Genomic DNA, 14,732 nt, shown 5'->3' on the forward strand with positions numbered 1-14,732 from the left:
TAAACCCTGGAAGACTTTGTACCAGCAAAACAACCACCACTGTCACGCAAACCCCCCCCCCCCCACACACACACACACACACACACACACACTGGATTCTTTAACCAAAGCCAGTGACTCTGAAGACAGTAGCCATGGCAATTACCATGGTGATAATTCCAACTAATGAACCCCGCTGATGACCCCCATGAGGTCATTTCACTAAAAGGGTCATTATCTAGACAGACATGCTTAAGTAACTCATCCATGCCGCGCACGCATGCACACACGCACGCACACACGCACGCACACACAACAGTAAATGCTGGGCAGTAATCCTGTGCTTGTGTGAAACTGTCTTGGAAAGGTGTTACTGTTGGTGTAAATATTACGGTCAGAGTACACCCACCAAACTGTACATTGACGTGCATACGGTATAAGTATAGGTTTGCCTGCATTATATGTACATTTCACAAACACAGTTTACCATGGCCAATGTACAAATAGTCATGCATTCAATTAACAAATATATGAATGAAAGAAAACAGATTCTCACATTAAGGACGATGTAACCAGCAAATACTAAGTATTTCTATTCGAGGAATTACTTGGATACATGTACCAGCTCATTTTCTGTCAGTTGACTCATCAATAAATCATTTTAGAAGTTCTGCACATGCACACATACCAAACAGGCCAAAAACATACTGTACACAGACATTTTTCCACCCCTCAATGGCCTTCAGTGCGTAATGGTCTTTAAATGGTTGATGAGAAACAAACTGGCCAACATTAAAGTCAATAAGTACAATTATCTCCCAACTCTTCAACACACTGTAGACACTCAAGACTGTAAACCACCAATTAAGGCTCATATAAGGATAAAGTAGTTACTAGGGAATAGAGAATGTTCTTACCCTCCTGTCTATCCAACAGTATCTTACTGGGCGGCTTATTAGTGAAGGTGGAGCAGAGATTTTTAAGCATGAAAAGTATAATAGATTTTGTTTCATAAAAAAATAAATAACAATAATATATGATTTGAAGTTTGGTTTGGTTGCCAGTGGTCAGGACAGTCTCTTCTCTCTCAGACTGCCCATCTATCAGAGTCGGTGTTAGTGTTTGCTAGAAGAGCTTACTTGAGTTTTATGGCAAATTAATGAATCTGTCTAAAGAGGGGTCAAAGGTCAAGAGCTACATATCGACACTTAAGCAGTAAAAAAACAAGGCCCAGCATTTGTCTGGCAGTCTGGACAAGAATCAATAGTACTGTTGTACCATTGGCAGGTTCATGATGATCAACCACTGTTAGCCACTGGAATGTGCTCCGGCTGGTATGTGCATTGGTAGCAAGAGTACCAGCAATGTCAGGTATGAACATCAAATCACTTCCTTTCAAGATAAGTGTAAGATGTTTCATAGCTTTACAGCGTAAATCTGTTTTAAGTAATTCCAACTAGTGTATTATTTAAAGGGATTTTGACCACAGAGATACAAAGTCGGTAGCAGAAGTGATAGAAATGACTATGTTGATCTAATGCTGCTGGAAATGGCAACATGTAATTTTAGTTATCCGGTGTTGTTTAAAAGGTGAATTACAGCTGTGAAGTTTCATTTTATTCAGTTTTATTCAGTGTTGAACTAAGTAATATTACCCAAGAAAATACATGAATAGCACATGGGAAAAGCATGTTGAGAGTATTTAGGTGGTGTGGAAGGTTTACAGTAAAGAATGTCCATGTTTGTCCCTGTTGTAATGTAGCTGGAAGAGAAAAGGAGGCCTGGTCATGATGGAGATTTATAGCCACTGAATGATTTACACAGGCACAGTAGAACAGATATATGTTTGTCCCACAGCAGCCACAGTCATTTTCACTTTATGTTAAATCTTTATATGTCACTTGGTGTTTGATTATATGCTGATCTCAAGCTATGGTCTGGAGTATATGAGTGCGAGTGCGTGTGCGTGTGTGTGTGTGTGTGTGTGTGTGTGTGTGTGTGTGTGTGTGTGTGTGTGTGTGTGTGTGTGTTAGTGTTCCTCCATCAGGAGTCTGATGATAGGGAAATGGAGAGTGGGCATGAGACAAAGTCGGCCTTCATTTTGTGGAAAATTGCAAAACAGCTATTCGAGATATATGTGGAGTTTCCATGGCAACCAGATAGGAACTGGTAGGAAGAGTAGAAAAGAGAGAGAACCAGAGAGGATGAGACGGAAACCTAAATAAGGAACGGCCTGACACATTCAATATGCGTCAGGAATTATTACCTGGATGCCCTGGACTAAATACAAATCCGGATTCTTAAGAAACCACAACTCTTTAAGACCTCATTAGTCCACCTTTCCCATGAAATAAGAAAACCGTCACTGTGTTAAGTCTGTGTTATGTTCAGCTAAGGCAAAAAAGGATTATTTGTTATTTGCAGTGAATGTGAAACTTAGAGGCGTGAAGCATGTCAGTCATCTTAGCTACCTATGACAGTGGTTTGCGTGAGATAGCGTACCTGTGACTGGCAGAGAGTAAGGGAGGACAGTGGATGCCTCTGCTAGGGATCGAGTATTAGTCAGCAGAGAGATCACACTGTAAACCAGACAGGCTTGTTGTTTTGGTGCTGTCTACGGCCGACACCAGCCCGTGTTCTGTTGACGAATAGAGTCAGCGGAACAAGCTAACACCTCGTAGCTTCATCACTGAGGGACGCTACAATATGATATTATATACAGCCTACACCTACAGCCAAACTGAAACTAAAACAATGTACAAATCGTTCATTAGTAGCTCTCCGATTCCTAAGAACTCACCTGCTCACCTAGAAATCTATGCTGTCATTCAGACTGACAGAGATTCTGTCTTTAACCTGTTTTTGTGTTAACCAATTTTGTGTTTGTGTTAAACAATATCACTAACCTCCACAGCAAGCTGCGCAAGCAGTGTTGTGCCAGTTCACACTTATAAAGAACTAGTTCAAAGTTCAGTTCATACACATGAAAATGAACAAGTTCACGTTCATAGTTCATTTTTTTAAATATTGAACTAAGTTCACAGTTTCAAAAATGAACTAGTTCACATTCATTTGTTCCGTTTTTTATTTTCAATAAATAGGCCGATATTCTTTTTCAATCACCTCCTACCCATCCATCACCAGCCCCAAATCATCGCCACTCCCAAACTAAATGAATTATTGTATACCACTGAAGAATCACAGACATGAGTTACATTTAAAATCCATATATAAATATAATCTCTCTGAGTCTTCAGTTGTTTGTTCATAAAACTGCTTCAAATGCTCAAACAAACTGGCTTCAGCAGCAGTAGATGCATCTGTACCGTTAGCAACTGCAAAGCTGGGCCGTGTCTATGGAGACGGCATTCGGCGTGCTGTAAAACTGTTGTAAAACTGATTCGTTCAGTTCAGCATTCCTGCAAAACACTGTGCACAAGTAATAACAATACAAGTCTTGGTGGGACTTGAACTACTTGAAGTGGATATGTACATGCTGAATGAGCATGTTTTATGATACAGTACAAGATTAAACGTACTTTCCTTCAGCCTCCCTTTTCGATTCTTTGGCTCTTCCTTATTTTACTGGGCCGTGATATTCCATGAATTTAATAAAATCCCTGTAATGCAACCTCCATAATATGCCACTTACAGCTGTATTGCCAATTTTCTTCATCTTGCAACCACACATATTCTCACCCATGTACGGTGCATTCGTGGACTGCCCCATATAAGATTCTGTTCAAATCCCTCACCATCATAAATGCTTCTGTCTATTTTGTCCTTATCACACAGTCATAGTCACAAGAGGGACCGTCTCACCTCACTGCCCCATGTTTCTGAAATGAGCTTAGACATTTTTCCTGTGCTTCGACCCTGATTGGAAAAAAAGCACTGTACAGTTTTCCAATAATACTTAACTTTAAATGCAGATTATCTTATGATGAGTTCTGTAGGATGGATCAGGTTTCTCCTGCACACGTGAGACAAGTTGATTTCATGGATTTCAGGTGTCTCGGCAACAATGCCATGATTTTACAGCAAATACATTTCAAGTGTATTTCAAATGACTAACCTGCAGTGGTTGGGTTAGAAATGTTTACTCACAACACTGTGCAAATAGCCTCCATGATAGAGAAAAATAATTAAAATAATACAATACTCAGGTACTCAATTTAGTATTTGTGAAGTCTCTTCAGGAAATCCAGCATACACACTGACTAGGAAAATGCAATAGCTTGTTTGTGAGCAGTAGAAAGAACCATCCCAGGGATTGTGTTTTAATCAATTTTCAGGCTGGCCATGTTTGGGAAATAAGTGTCATTTTACATATCTATCTTCCCTGTTGGTTTTGTTGTTAATTTAAATACTTTAACATACAAGGGAACTGTAGACCTCTGTGAGAAAATGAATTGAAAAAGTACTTCTATTTGTCATGTTCTTACATCCTCTGTTCCCATTCATAATAACCTATACAGCTGAACCCCTGAAGCAACAATGATGAGTCATCAAGTGAACCAAAGGTTTAATATCAGATGCTCGGATAAACACCACAGTCTGTGAAAATTTTCAATATGCTGCCTGATGATGCAGTTGACATTACAGGGATCCCTGCTGTATCAGACAGAGTTGTAAGGTTTTAAATTGGATTCCGGTAAAATATATCATGACGTCTTCTACCACCTCTTTGGGCCTAGGCCCCGTTCTGTCAAAAACATGACAGGTATTTGACATGCCTTTAATCCCAGCATGCTCTCCTGCAGAAAAGTATCAATGTATTCCACTAACATTCATATTCACCTACTTCTCCTCCTCTCCTCTCTCTGGTTTGTGTTTTACCATCTGGGGAGATTAATTACATATTTAACCTAAAGTGGCAAGTAGTAACAGTGTGACATGTTTTCTCCACTGAACAGGACACCTGAGTGTTGGATCGATGTGAGGTGGTTGTGATGGCAAGCTGACTGATAAATAAAAGACAGCTAAATGTCTGGAGGTTCCCGCTCTATCACTACTACTGTGAGTGGTACATTGATTTTTCAGCTTCAGCTGCACTGCTGCCCAGCACAGCCACTGCAATTAAAACAGGTGTCTAGAGAATTTGATATCCGTTGAAAAGACACACAACCTATTAAAAGTAAATAGAGAAAGATATAGTTTAAACTTAAACTGCATGAACATCTCTTTACATGAGATTGAGATAAATGAAACTACTGTGTGATCATTAAATTATTGATCTGTGTTCAATACTGAGGACTAAGGAGGACTACTAGCAGCAGTGCCACTTAGTTGTAGAATTCCTCTGGTTTAAAAAGGTATTTAGAGGCTAGAGTCAACTGGACAAAAGCCTGTTTAAATTTCCAGAAAACTGGCAGCTCCATTTGTTAAGAAGCTTCGCTGCACTAATCTGGAGGCGGGGGCTGCATCAACACAAAAGGCTGAACATTGTATAACACTGGCTGTGGCGCACATTCTTATTTTAGCCATGGTATGATTCAATTTCATGAATTGCGTCTAAAGCATTGCTCCGAAACACCACACAGGACTGAAAGCCATTACTGTTGCCTCTGCTTGTTTCTCTGTGAGTCACTGTGCTGTGCCTGCGGGATGGATCTATACACACTGATCAATAATGGAAGGTGGGTATTCAGACAACTCTTTGTGTATACGCATGCACCACATGTACAGTAATTACACTTTCAGCAAGTGCCAGAATATCTAAACCTCGTGATGAATAAGCATGCACGCTCACACACACACGAAAAACAAGCACAGGGGAAATGCACTCGCCCAATAATGCAATCTGGGTATAATCCCCACCAGTAATGTCTCTGGCTTAGTTTGGCATCCCCACTGAAGAGAAGTAGAAGTGGTTATGGCTGGGTAATACGGCTGATATTTAGCACCAGTAGGGGTTTGACATAAGGACTGTCCTAGATAAAAAAAAAGTCACAGGAACAACAAAGACAGAAGGATTCATTCTCTGGCAACCATGAATGTCTTTCATGGCTATCCATCCAATTGTTGCAAAGATATTTTTACTTTCTAGAGCCAAGTTTAAGACTAAACTCATCTCCTTGATAGTCATCTTAAGTTTACCTGAATTGCTGCACACCCTTTCTTAAGACTTAATTATTTACATCAAGTCACATTTCTCACATTGTGTTTTGTAACGGATCATCATCTCAGCAAGAACAACTGACACCGAAATTTCATATTTAATTTCAATGCTCTGTTAAAAGGGGAAGACATAATACAATTGACTGTAGGTTCCATGGCTGCAAGGACAACAGCTGCTGCCTCTCCACTGGTGTCTCCCTTTGATGACTTTAAGATATTGGTTTGGGAAAAGCAATTTCACCAAATGTCAAAACGCAAGTGAGCCAGATGTTTGCATATGACAGATAGAGATTGAGAAGCGAGATGATGTATGGTGTGCTCCCACCAATCTACTGTACTATTCTTATTTTTTCACCTTAACCTCACAATATCCTCCCTAACCTTATGCTTTTTCCCTGCTATCTTTCAATTTCTTGTGCTTTCCAATTTTTCATTTACCGACTGTGTTCATCCTTTCCTCTTTTCTCCACCCCGCCTCTTCTTATCTCGTTCTCCTTCATCTTATTTCCGGTACAAGACAACCGATAAGAAAATAAATCCTTTATGATTTTGTGAGTGTGTGACCGATATCTCCGATTACCTGGCTGCCGTGTCAGCAGACTGAGTTTTCTGCATTATCTATGACTCTAATTCCCAAGCAAGCTCACTACAAAACAGGCTTTAATTAGGACATTACACGGTTCCCCCACAATCTCGCTATCTCTCTCATTCTATTTCCTTCTCAACCTCTTTGTTTCTTTTGCCGTTTCCTCTCTGATTCTTATTGGGCTGATCTCTCGCTTTCTTTCTTGCACACTCACAAGTTCTGAAAAACAATGTTGAGTCACCAAAACATCTTTCCGCACTCTTTTTTTTTTTTTAGAAATCTTCACCATCTTGGGGACACAGTGCTGAAAACTGAAAAATGAATTAAGTTGAAGCAGTTCATTCAAGATAACGGTAATATTACAGATCTAATTATCTTATGGTGTTTTAACAGTCTATCAGTCTCATTTTGCACTTTACACTTGAGGGGATCCACAAGATGAAGGTTTGAAAATAATACAGAGAGCATAAAATAATCAAAAAGTCATCATATTTTTCTGGCAGTAATGTTTTAAGACAGGATGAAACCACATGCATCATGAAAAGGAAATCAACAATGACATACTCTGTTTTATGTTTGTGTTGCAGTCTGCTTTCTAGGCAAAAGACTGTTATCCTGGCATTGTCAGTGAGTTACAACTACAAATTCCTTATTCTTTTACTCCCATCCGCCAGATTAACCCCTAGGCTCTCATTTTAACACGTGTGGATACACATTCCCTCTTCTCTTAAGATGCTTCTGTAGTAAGGGGAAACGATCCAGAAATGTTCCCACATTACTCTGGGGAGGGTCCTAGCCTGAGGCAAATCTTATCACGCTGTGCAAACGAAGAAGAGAGGTAACTCAAGCAGCAGTGGTGAGAAAAACTGGTTTCACTCAGTGAACCAGCACCACTGAGCAATGCTCAAGAACCATCATCAAAGTGATCTAAGTGGTTTGGACAGACCCACAGGCCCTCACAAAGAGACATGCAGAAATTATGTCAAGGACAAGACAGTCCAACAAGACATGAACAGACCACAAAGCTTTCAAGGAGTCTGGTAGAATCTGTCCCTCACACATGGGGCTTCTATGCGTGAGTCTATTATTTTGTTTAGTCTAGATCCAATTCTTCCCTTGAACATCACCAAAAGGACTTTCCCATAGCAAAAACAAACAGTGGACTGGTACCAGTTTTGAGGGCATGGAGGAGTTTGGGTGGTAGGTGGGCATTAGGCAGAGGGGTACCAGATCCGTTTCATGCCAAGCCAAGGAACCCTGGTTTTAGTCTGGCTGTTGCAATGGCACACCAGCTGCTCCCACAGACCCCAGCTGAACCTCCTTGGCAGCCAGGGAGCAGAGATTAGCACAGTGACCTGCAAAGACTGCTGGTAGGACTGACACAGATACACCCGGACAGCTGGGTAAATGACTGGCAAATGACTCGCATAGACGAAAAGAAAGAGGGTAAGGTTGGAGGAATATCAATTTCCTTTAGAGTAAAGTGTGAGGACCCCATGAATCTTATGCATTCATTGACAGTCTAAAATCCATAAAAACAGCCTGAGAATTTCATTTTTTTTTTATTTACTGGCAGCCAGGCTGTAGTCCTACTTAAACCCCAGGCCTGAGGGCAGATGTGATTTATTGTTTGTCTAAGAAAAGCTCTCACAGCCATTTGCCTGATTAAGAATGGATAAATGAACAAATATGCACTATACACAGATACACTGACAAAAACAAAGAAACATTCTCAGACAAATATGAACACAGAAAGGAACAAAATGACATTTTTTTAGATACTGACTGAAAGCAGTTAAAGTAACACAACAGCTCTGAAGTCATGAGTAAAGTTCATCAAAACCTCTTTTTAATATTTTTTTAAATGCTCCTCTGCAGGTATTTTGACTATTTTTATCTTCAGTGTCATCTGTATTTATAGAAAACAAAAATCATTCATGCACACCCAGTATTGGCAAGCTACCATTTGTTTGAAAGAAATGTTTGAATGGTTGAAGCGATGCCCGCTGTTCATTGTTCCTGAGCTAATATTCTAACATGCTAATGTTTGTTTTGATGCATTACTTTGCATGTGAAAACACACATGGATCCATAAACAGTGAAATACTAATCATACAAACTAGCTATTCCCTATTCTGTGTCATATGTCCTCTTGTTACTTTTACATTTGTTTATCTTTGGAGGATACTTACTACCCCCCCTTGACACTGATGCTGAATGATGTACAGTAGGTGTCAGAAAACAAAAGCGAGTGGGCTTTTTTTACCCAGAGTCCTACAAAAAGCGAATGCCATTCTGTGGAATCACTGTTTGCTCTCAACAGCAGACATTATCATTGCTGCTTAGGTATTTTTGTCTCTCAGAGCTGTTTGTGTCGGGATAAAAGCTCCACTCTGTTCTCCTCAGTCAAGTGGACAGCTTCCAGCAGAACAAATCGTGTTACCTGCAGTCAGCAGCCCTGTTTTGGCCCACTGCTCTGAATGTATGTGTGTGTGTGTGTGTGTGTGTGTGTGTGTGTGTGTGTGTGTGTGTGTGTGTGTGTGTGTGTGTGTGTGTGTGTTCGCCAACACTGCAAATCTAGAAGCCAGTCCCCTCTTCCTCAAGTGTTTCCTGTGTACACAGCCACACACATATTCGCTCAACCACAGACTTACACCCTCTGACCCTCTCACCTGAACCCAATACACACCTTCTTTGTCGTCATGTCGTATGATGGCGTCCTGTATGACATCGGTCGGCCTGAAGCGGACGTGGTGCTTCTTGCGGTGGGTGGCTGTGGCTCGAACCTTGACTCCACCTTGCTGGCGCTGAAGGTTCTTTTCCCTCTCATAGTATGCCCTTATTTGGTCACAGCGCATCCTCCTGACCAGGCGCTGGCGCTGGCCGATGGGGAGAGACTCCAGCAGACACTGGTCTATCTCCATGTTCTGACGAAAGACATTACATAGCTGGAAACAACCTGGTGAGGAAGAGAGACAGATCAAGATAGAGAGAGAGAGAGAGAGAGAGAGAGAGAGAGAGAGAGAGAGAGAAAAAGACAACGATAATGATGTTTAGTGTCCGAAAATTATACAGCTGCTTAAAAATAGACGCAAATGTAATTTATTTATGCAGTGTTGCATTGCATGGACATAAGCTGCCCATGCAATGAGCGAGGAAGACACTGTGGTGAATCAGTGAAAACACTGCAGACTATAGTGTTTACTCGAACACAAATTGATGCAGAGCAAATTAGACAAGGCTCAGATGATAAAACACAAACGCTGCCTGCTTCACCTCCTGGCAGAACTGTGTTTAAACATCTCTGCTACTGTTTTGTGTGCATACATGTATGCTTGCATGTCTGTGTCTGCACTCTGCCCAGTTGTGTGTGGGCAACCACTTAGCATATTTACTGTAAAGGAAATTTTTTCTGTGTCTGTTTAACCCTGGGGTGATTTGAAAGAAGCATCACAGCATTTTGTGTGTTGTCTGTCCTGTCCCGAAAGAGTCTAGCAATTCTCCTGACTCTGCATAATCCTTCCGCCTCTCGGTGGAGCTTAGCCAAACAGATCTCATCACAAGGAAGCTGCTAAACCTATTGTTCATGCAGTAGGTGGGCTCAGAGTTAGACATTTAAGAGTATTTAGTATTTAATAAAATTACATAAGCTAGGTTTAAAGTAGACATACGTACATCAACAGAGGAATTTAGTGTTCATGCAATCTGGCATTGAAAGTATTGGTAATTTGACAAATTCAGGTCACTCCCAGCCCATAGGACAAGCAAAATGACGTATTTGCAGAAATGTTGTCTTTTGTTTTTCTTTCTGACTCACCAACTCATCCCTCTTTGGCCCTGCTGTCTTTATATGTCATGCCTTCTTTTATCAAACTCAACTTTACTGTTCCTTTGTTGCCATTGTTCTTTTGTGCCCATTTTGTTTTTAATTCTCCCATCCGTCTCTCCAGTGATCTGCTTGAATGTGGCTCTCTTTGTCTCTGTATTTCATCTCTCTCTTCCTCTGTTAGGATGACTGAGCACACATCAGTCTGTTCGTCAGGTGGAAAGTATATTTAGTAGGACACCTTTGAAGTACTACATGCTGTCCCAATGGTTCCCCATCCCCCTCTGCCTCTTTCTCACTACTTTATCATCTCTCTTCATCTCTTTGTATGTCCACAGAGTGACGTGCAAAAGTCAGTGCTAACATCCAGGAGTGAAAAAGAACGCAACAATAAACGATGTCCTCAACAGTCCTCCAACGGCCATGAATGGACTGTTGCTAATTTGTGTCTACTCGGTAGCGGCTGAGGTGTGTTTGGACTAGATCTTTATCTAAGAGAAACAAAGTCATCCTGGCAGACAAATGCAGCTGCTGTGCCTGTATGTGTTTTTTTTCTGTTTGATATATATCTACACATTCATTCAAACTCCTGCCCCCTCCACCCTTCTCTGTCATTCACACACACACACACACATGCACACACACACACACACACACACCTCCTGTACAATACACCACTGCCATCTGCTCTGGTTAGACATGTAAAGAAGGTTCTTTTGTGTTCAGGTTCCAGACAAGGAGGGGTGGGGGGTGGGTGGCATTATTATACTGTTCATGCCAGGTGTCTGCTTCAACTGTATTTTATTTTAAGAACTTGGCTGCAGTTTGAGCAAACACACACACACAAAAACAGAAAGATACTCAACCTACTGCCTTCTCAAATACTGTGCCACTCCGTCTCTCCACAGTCCAGCTTCCACACTCCCCTGTTATTGCCTCCTTTTCTTCCACTCTAATATTTCTTCCCTCCACCTTTTCTTCTCCTCTGACCTTTCTGATAGGTGACATGCAGTAGTAGTAGTTGTGGTGTGTGGTCACTACCCATAGTAGACCCCTATGGTGCGCTGATATAACATGTCCTGATCTATAGTATAGTGACCCATAGCTCACTGTAGGGCTAAAAGACACACAGAGCATTAAGAGCAGCAACTTGCGGTGCATTAGCTGAATGTACTTGCACATACATGCACATCCCAGATGATTAGCCTCATCCAGTGTGTCAGTCTAATGGCTGGTGGATATACTGTGAGTACAAATTCAGTGTGGAGAAGTAGGTAAAAGGTAAAAAAAAAAAAAAAAAAAAAAGGAAGGTTGAAACTAATGATTATCTTCATTATAAATTCAGTCAAATGTTATTTCTTGATTAATCATTCAATCTGAAAAATGTCAGTAAATCCTGATCAAAATTACATGAAGCCTATCATCATCAGTATATCTTCATATCGCTAGTTGTGTCCGACTAAAGCCGTTTCCCATTGCAACACAAAAACAAGGGTCCTGCGCCGCGTGTTATGCGCTGGCTGGTGCAGCATTTGGTGGCTACTTATATCCTTCGGACTCTCCGTCACCCTCATACAACATCTGTTAAGCATACATTCAAAGCTACAGCCACATCAACCCGTGACTCCCAGCACATAACAGACATCACATGAAATGTTTTACTGATGCAGACATGACTCACTTAAAGTATATGCAGTATAGAGTAAATGGATATACATCAGATTAGAACAGCTGGACACATTGGAGTAAAAATAACGTGAAGTTAGAAAAGATGTTTAGTGATACAGTTTAGTGATCATATAAGTGATACAAATGTGCTTGTCTAAACAAACGATGATGTATTTTCAGTGTACTAGAGGGTTCACTTTAACTGCACCTCAATTCACATGTGGCTTTAGGTGTTGTGATATGTTGCGACCAACAAAATCTGTCCCTCATGACTTGTAACAACCTGCTGTGTGTTGCTGTATGTACCTACTGGTGCTCATGGAAACACACGTCATTCCTACTTCATTTAACTAAATATTTTCAAATGTTTACAGAGAATATACTTGAGAGTTGGATGGTAAAATTACAGTACGACATGGTGACATACCGTCATCATGCTCTGGACAGTCATACAAAAATTACACTGGCATTTGCCGCTGTGTGTAATGAATGTCTCTGAACAGAAAGATGGACTGTGAATGAGAATGGGAAGGACCGAGGGACCGAGTCTGATGGGAGATAGGGCTGAATGAATCTGAGGAGAGATGGAGTGAGTGGAGAGACAGACGGAGAGAGACAGCGAAAGAAAGCAGTTGCCTTCGTTTCCTGCCATTCCATCTCCAGGCTATCAGTTATTGATTGAATGTGGAACATCCCATGAAGGCTCCAGCTAATAACACTGGAAGCACAGCAGGGGCTTTTAAATTAGAAAATAGCACACTTACACACACATGCATAAACACACACAGGCTACAAACTGTACACCAGGAATGTGCAGGATGTTGATAGATGTATGGAGCAGGTCGAGGTTTGGGGGTGAGACAGGTAGGCTTCTCAGAATCAAGGAGAGACTTTATGACAGCTTGCATCAACTCTGTCATAGAATTTACTTATTCATCCGCTTTTATTATCCCTCTCTACTTCTTTCTTTGCCGTTACCTCTCAAACATAAGCATCATTCTCCCTTATTCCTCCCTAAGTCTGCTCATCACTCTTTGCAATACTTGGCCGCATTCTTCATATGTCACTCATACCATCCTCACGTCCTTTTCCATTTCTCAATCCTGCCATTCCCTCCCTTTCTCCAACACTAATCTAAATCACCCTCAGTGTTTCTCCATCTGTCCTTCTCTCTGAAATGACTTTCTCTCTCTGTCAGTCTGTCAGTGTGTTATGAATACACCAGACGCTCATGGGATCTGCATCTTTGTGGCTGTATTTCATCTTTCTCTCCCTCTGCCGCTACCTGCCGCATTCACTGGTCAACTTCACACATCTGCAGCAGCTCTCTGCAGCAAGCTCACACACCCACTTACTGCACACACACGCGCGCACACACACACACACACACACACGCACACACACACACACACACACACACACACACACACACACAAATACCCATTTGAAGTTTAGTTTGTGAAGCAGTGTCGACAGCAAGGGCCCCAGAATTCTTAAGAATGGAAGCTCATACAGTTTATAACCCCCTGCATTTATAGTAAGTATTAATACCACAAGCACACATCCATGTCCGAGGCATACACAAGTACACTTGCACACACACTTGCCTGCACAGATAAAGAGATGCTGAGTGAGTACTTACAGCATTTGATGAAATGGTAGTGAGACATTTTCTGAGCAAGTCAGACAGTCCGCCAGTCAGGTAGAAAGGTAGGCAAGGAGTCAGTAAGTCAAGCAGGCAGGCAGACAGTAGGCAGCTACAGGTTCCAGCAAAACTAACTAATGCAGAGCCTGTAACCCGGCAGTATGCATTATTAATCTGGCTCCCTGCATGCTATCCAAACTCTGTGCCTCTCTCTGCATTATTCACCAGCATCAGCAACAGCTCCAGTTGCAGCCCATCCAGCATTTACATGGGCCCAGACTTACACACGCACACGCACACACACACACGCGCACACACAGACACACAGACATACACTCCCTCGATCCACCCGTCGGTAAGGGGAGCTGCGGCTGTTTCTAGCACTCCTCGCCTACAGCCAGATAACCGCCGCACAACGTCTTCCCAGCCACGACCAACGCACGTGCTCCACTCGCGTCACTGACTGACAGCCGGCTCAGCCCACCTACTGCTCAACACACCCCCAATGACGCAATGCTCTTCACCTCCTTACACACACCCCTCCCAGTCTCCTTCTGCCACACATACACACACACATAGGCAGTGACTCATACAGATGCACACTTCTTTGGACAATTCTCTACCTTCTCAGGCAAAGACATTTAAAAAAAAATGTAAAAAAAAACAAAAAAAAGGAAGGGGGGGGCAGACAGCAAGCACAGAGCAAGGGAGGTCACTGGAAAAAATAGAAGGACAGTGATAGGAATGAAAAGTGGAGGAAATGTATATACAGCAGGGGGAGCAAGAGAAAGAAAAATAAGCAAGAGATGGCAAGAGACAGAGGGGGGGGCGTTAAATTGGATAGAAGGGCAGCTAAAGAGAGAGAGAAGCTGCTGCAGTGCGGCTTTTGGTGCGATGACAGGTTAAGT

At 41.8% G+C, this 14,732-nt stretch overlaps 1 protein-coding gene across 1 annotated transcript in view; it reads right to left on the reverse strand.

The window, feature by feature from the left end:
• myo16 (myosin XVI) overlaps positions 1 to 14,188 on the reverse strand; it is a 77,809-nt gene extending 63,621 nt beyond the window's left edge. The window contains exons 1-2 of the mRNA XM_023415898.2: positions 13,822 to 14,188; positions 9,375 to 9,644 (exon numbers count right to left, since the gene is read on the reverse strand). Coding sequence (XP_023271666.1) covers positions 9,375 to 9,644; positions 13,822 to 13,849 — 298 coding nt within the window. The 5' untranslated portion in view covers positions 13,850 to 14,188. The remainder of the gene's footprint in view (positions 1 to 9,374; positions 9,645 to 13,821) is intronic.
• Between the last annotated feature and the right edge of the window lie 544 nt (positions 14,189 to 14,732).

This window comes from Seriola lalandi, unplaced genomic scaffold (assembly GCF_002814215.2).
Source record: "Seriola lalandi dorsalis isolate HSWRI2012SDOR001 ecotype SW California unplaced genomic scaffold, Sedor1 jcf7180002054559, whole genome shotgun sequence".
NCBI classification, from domain to species: domain Eukaryota; kingdom Metazoa; phylum Chordata; class Actinopteri; order Carangiformes; family Carangidae; genus Seriola; species Seriola lalandi.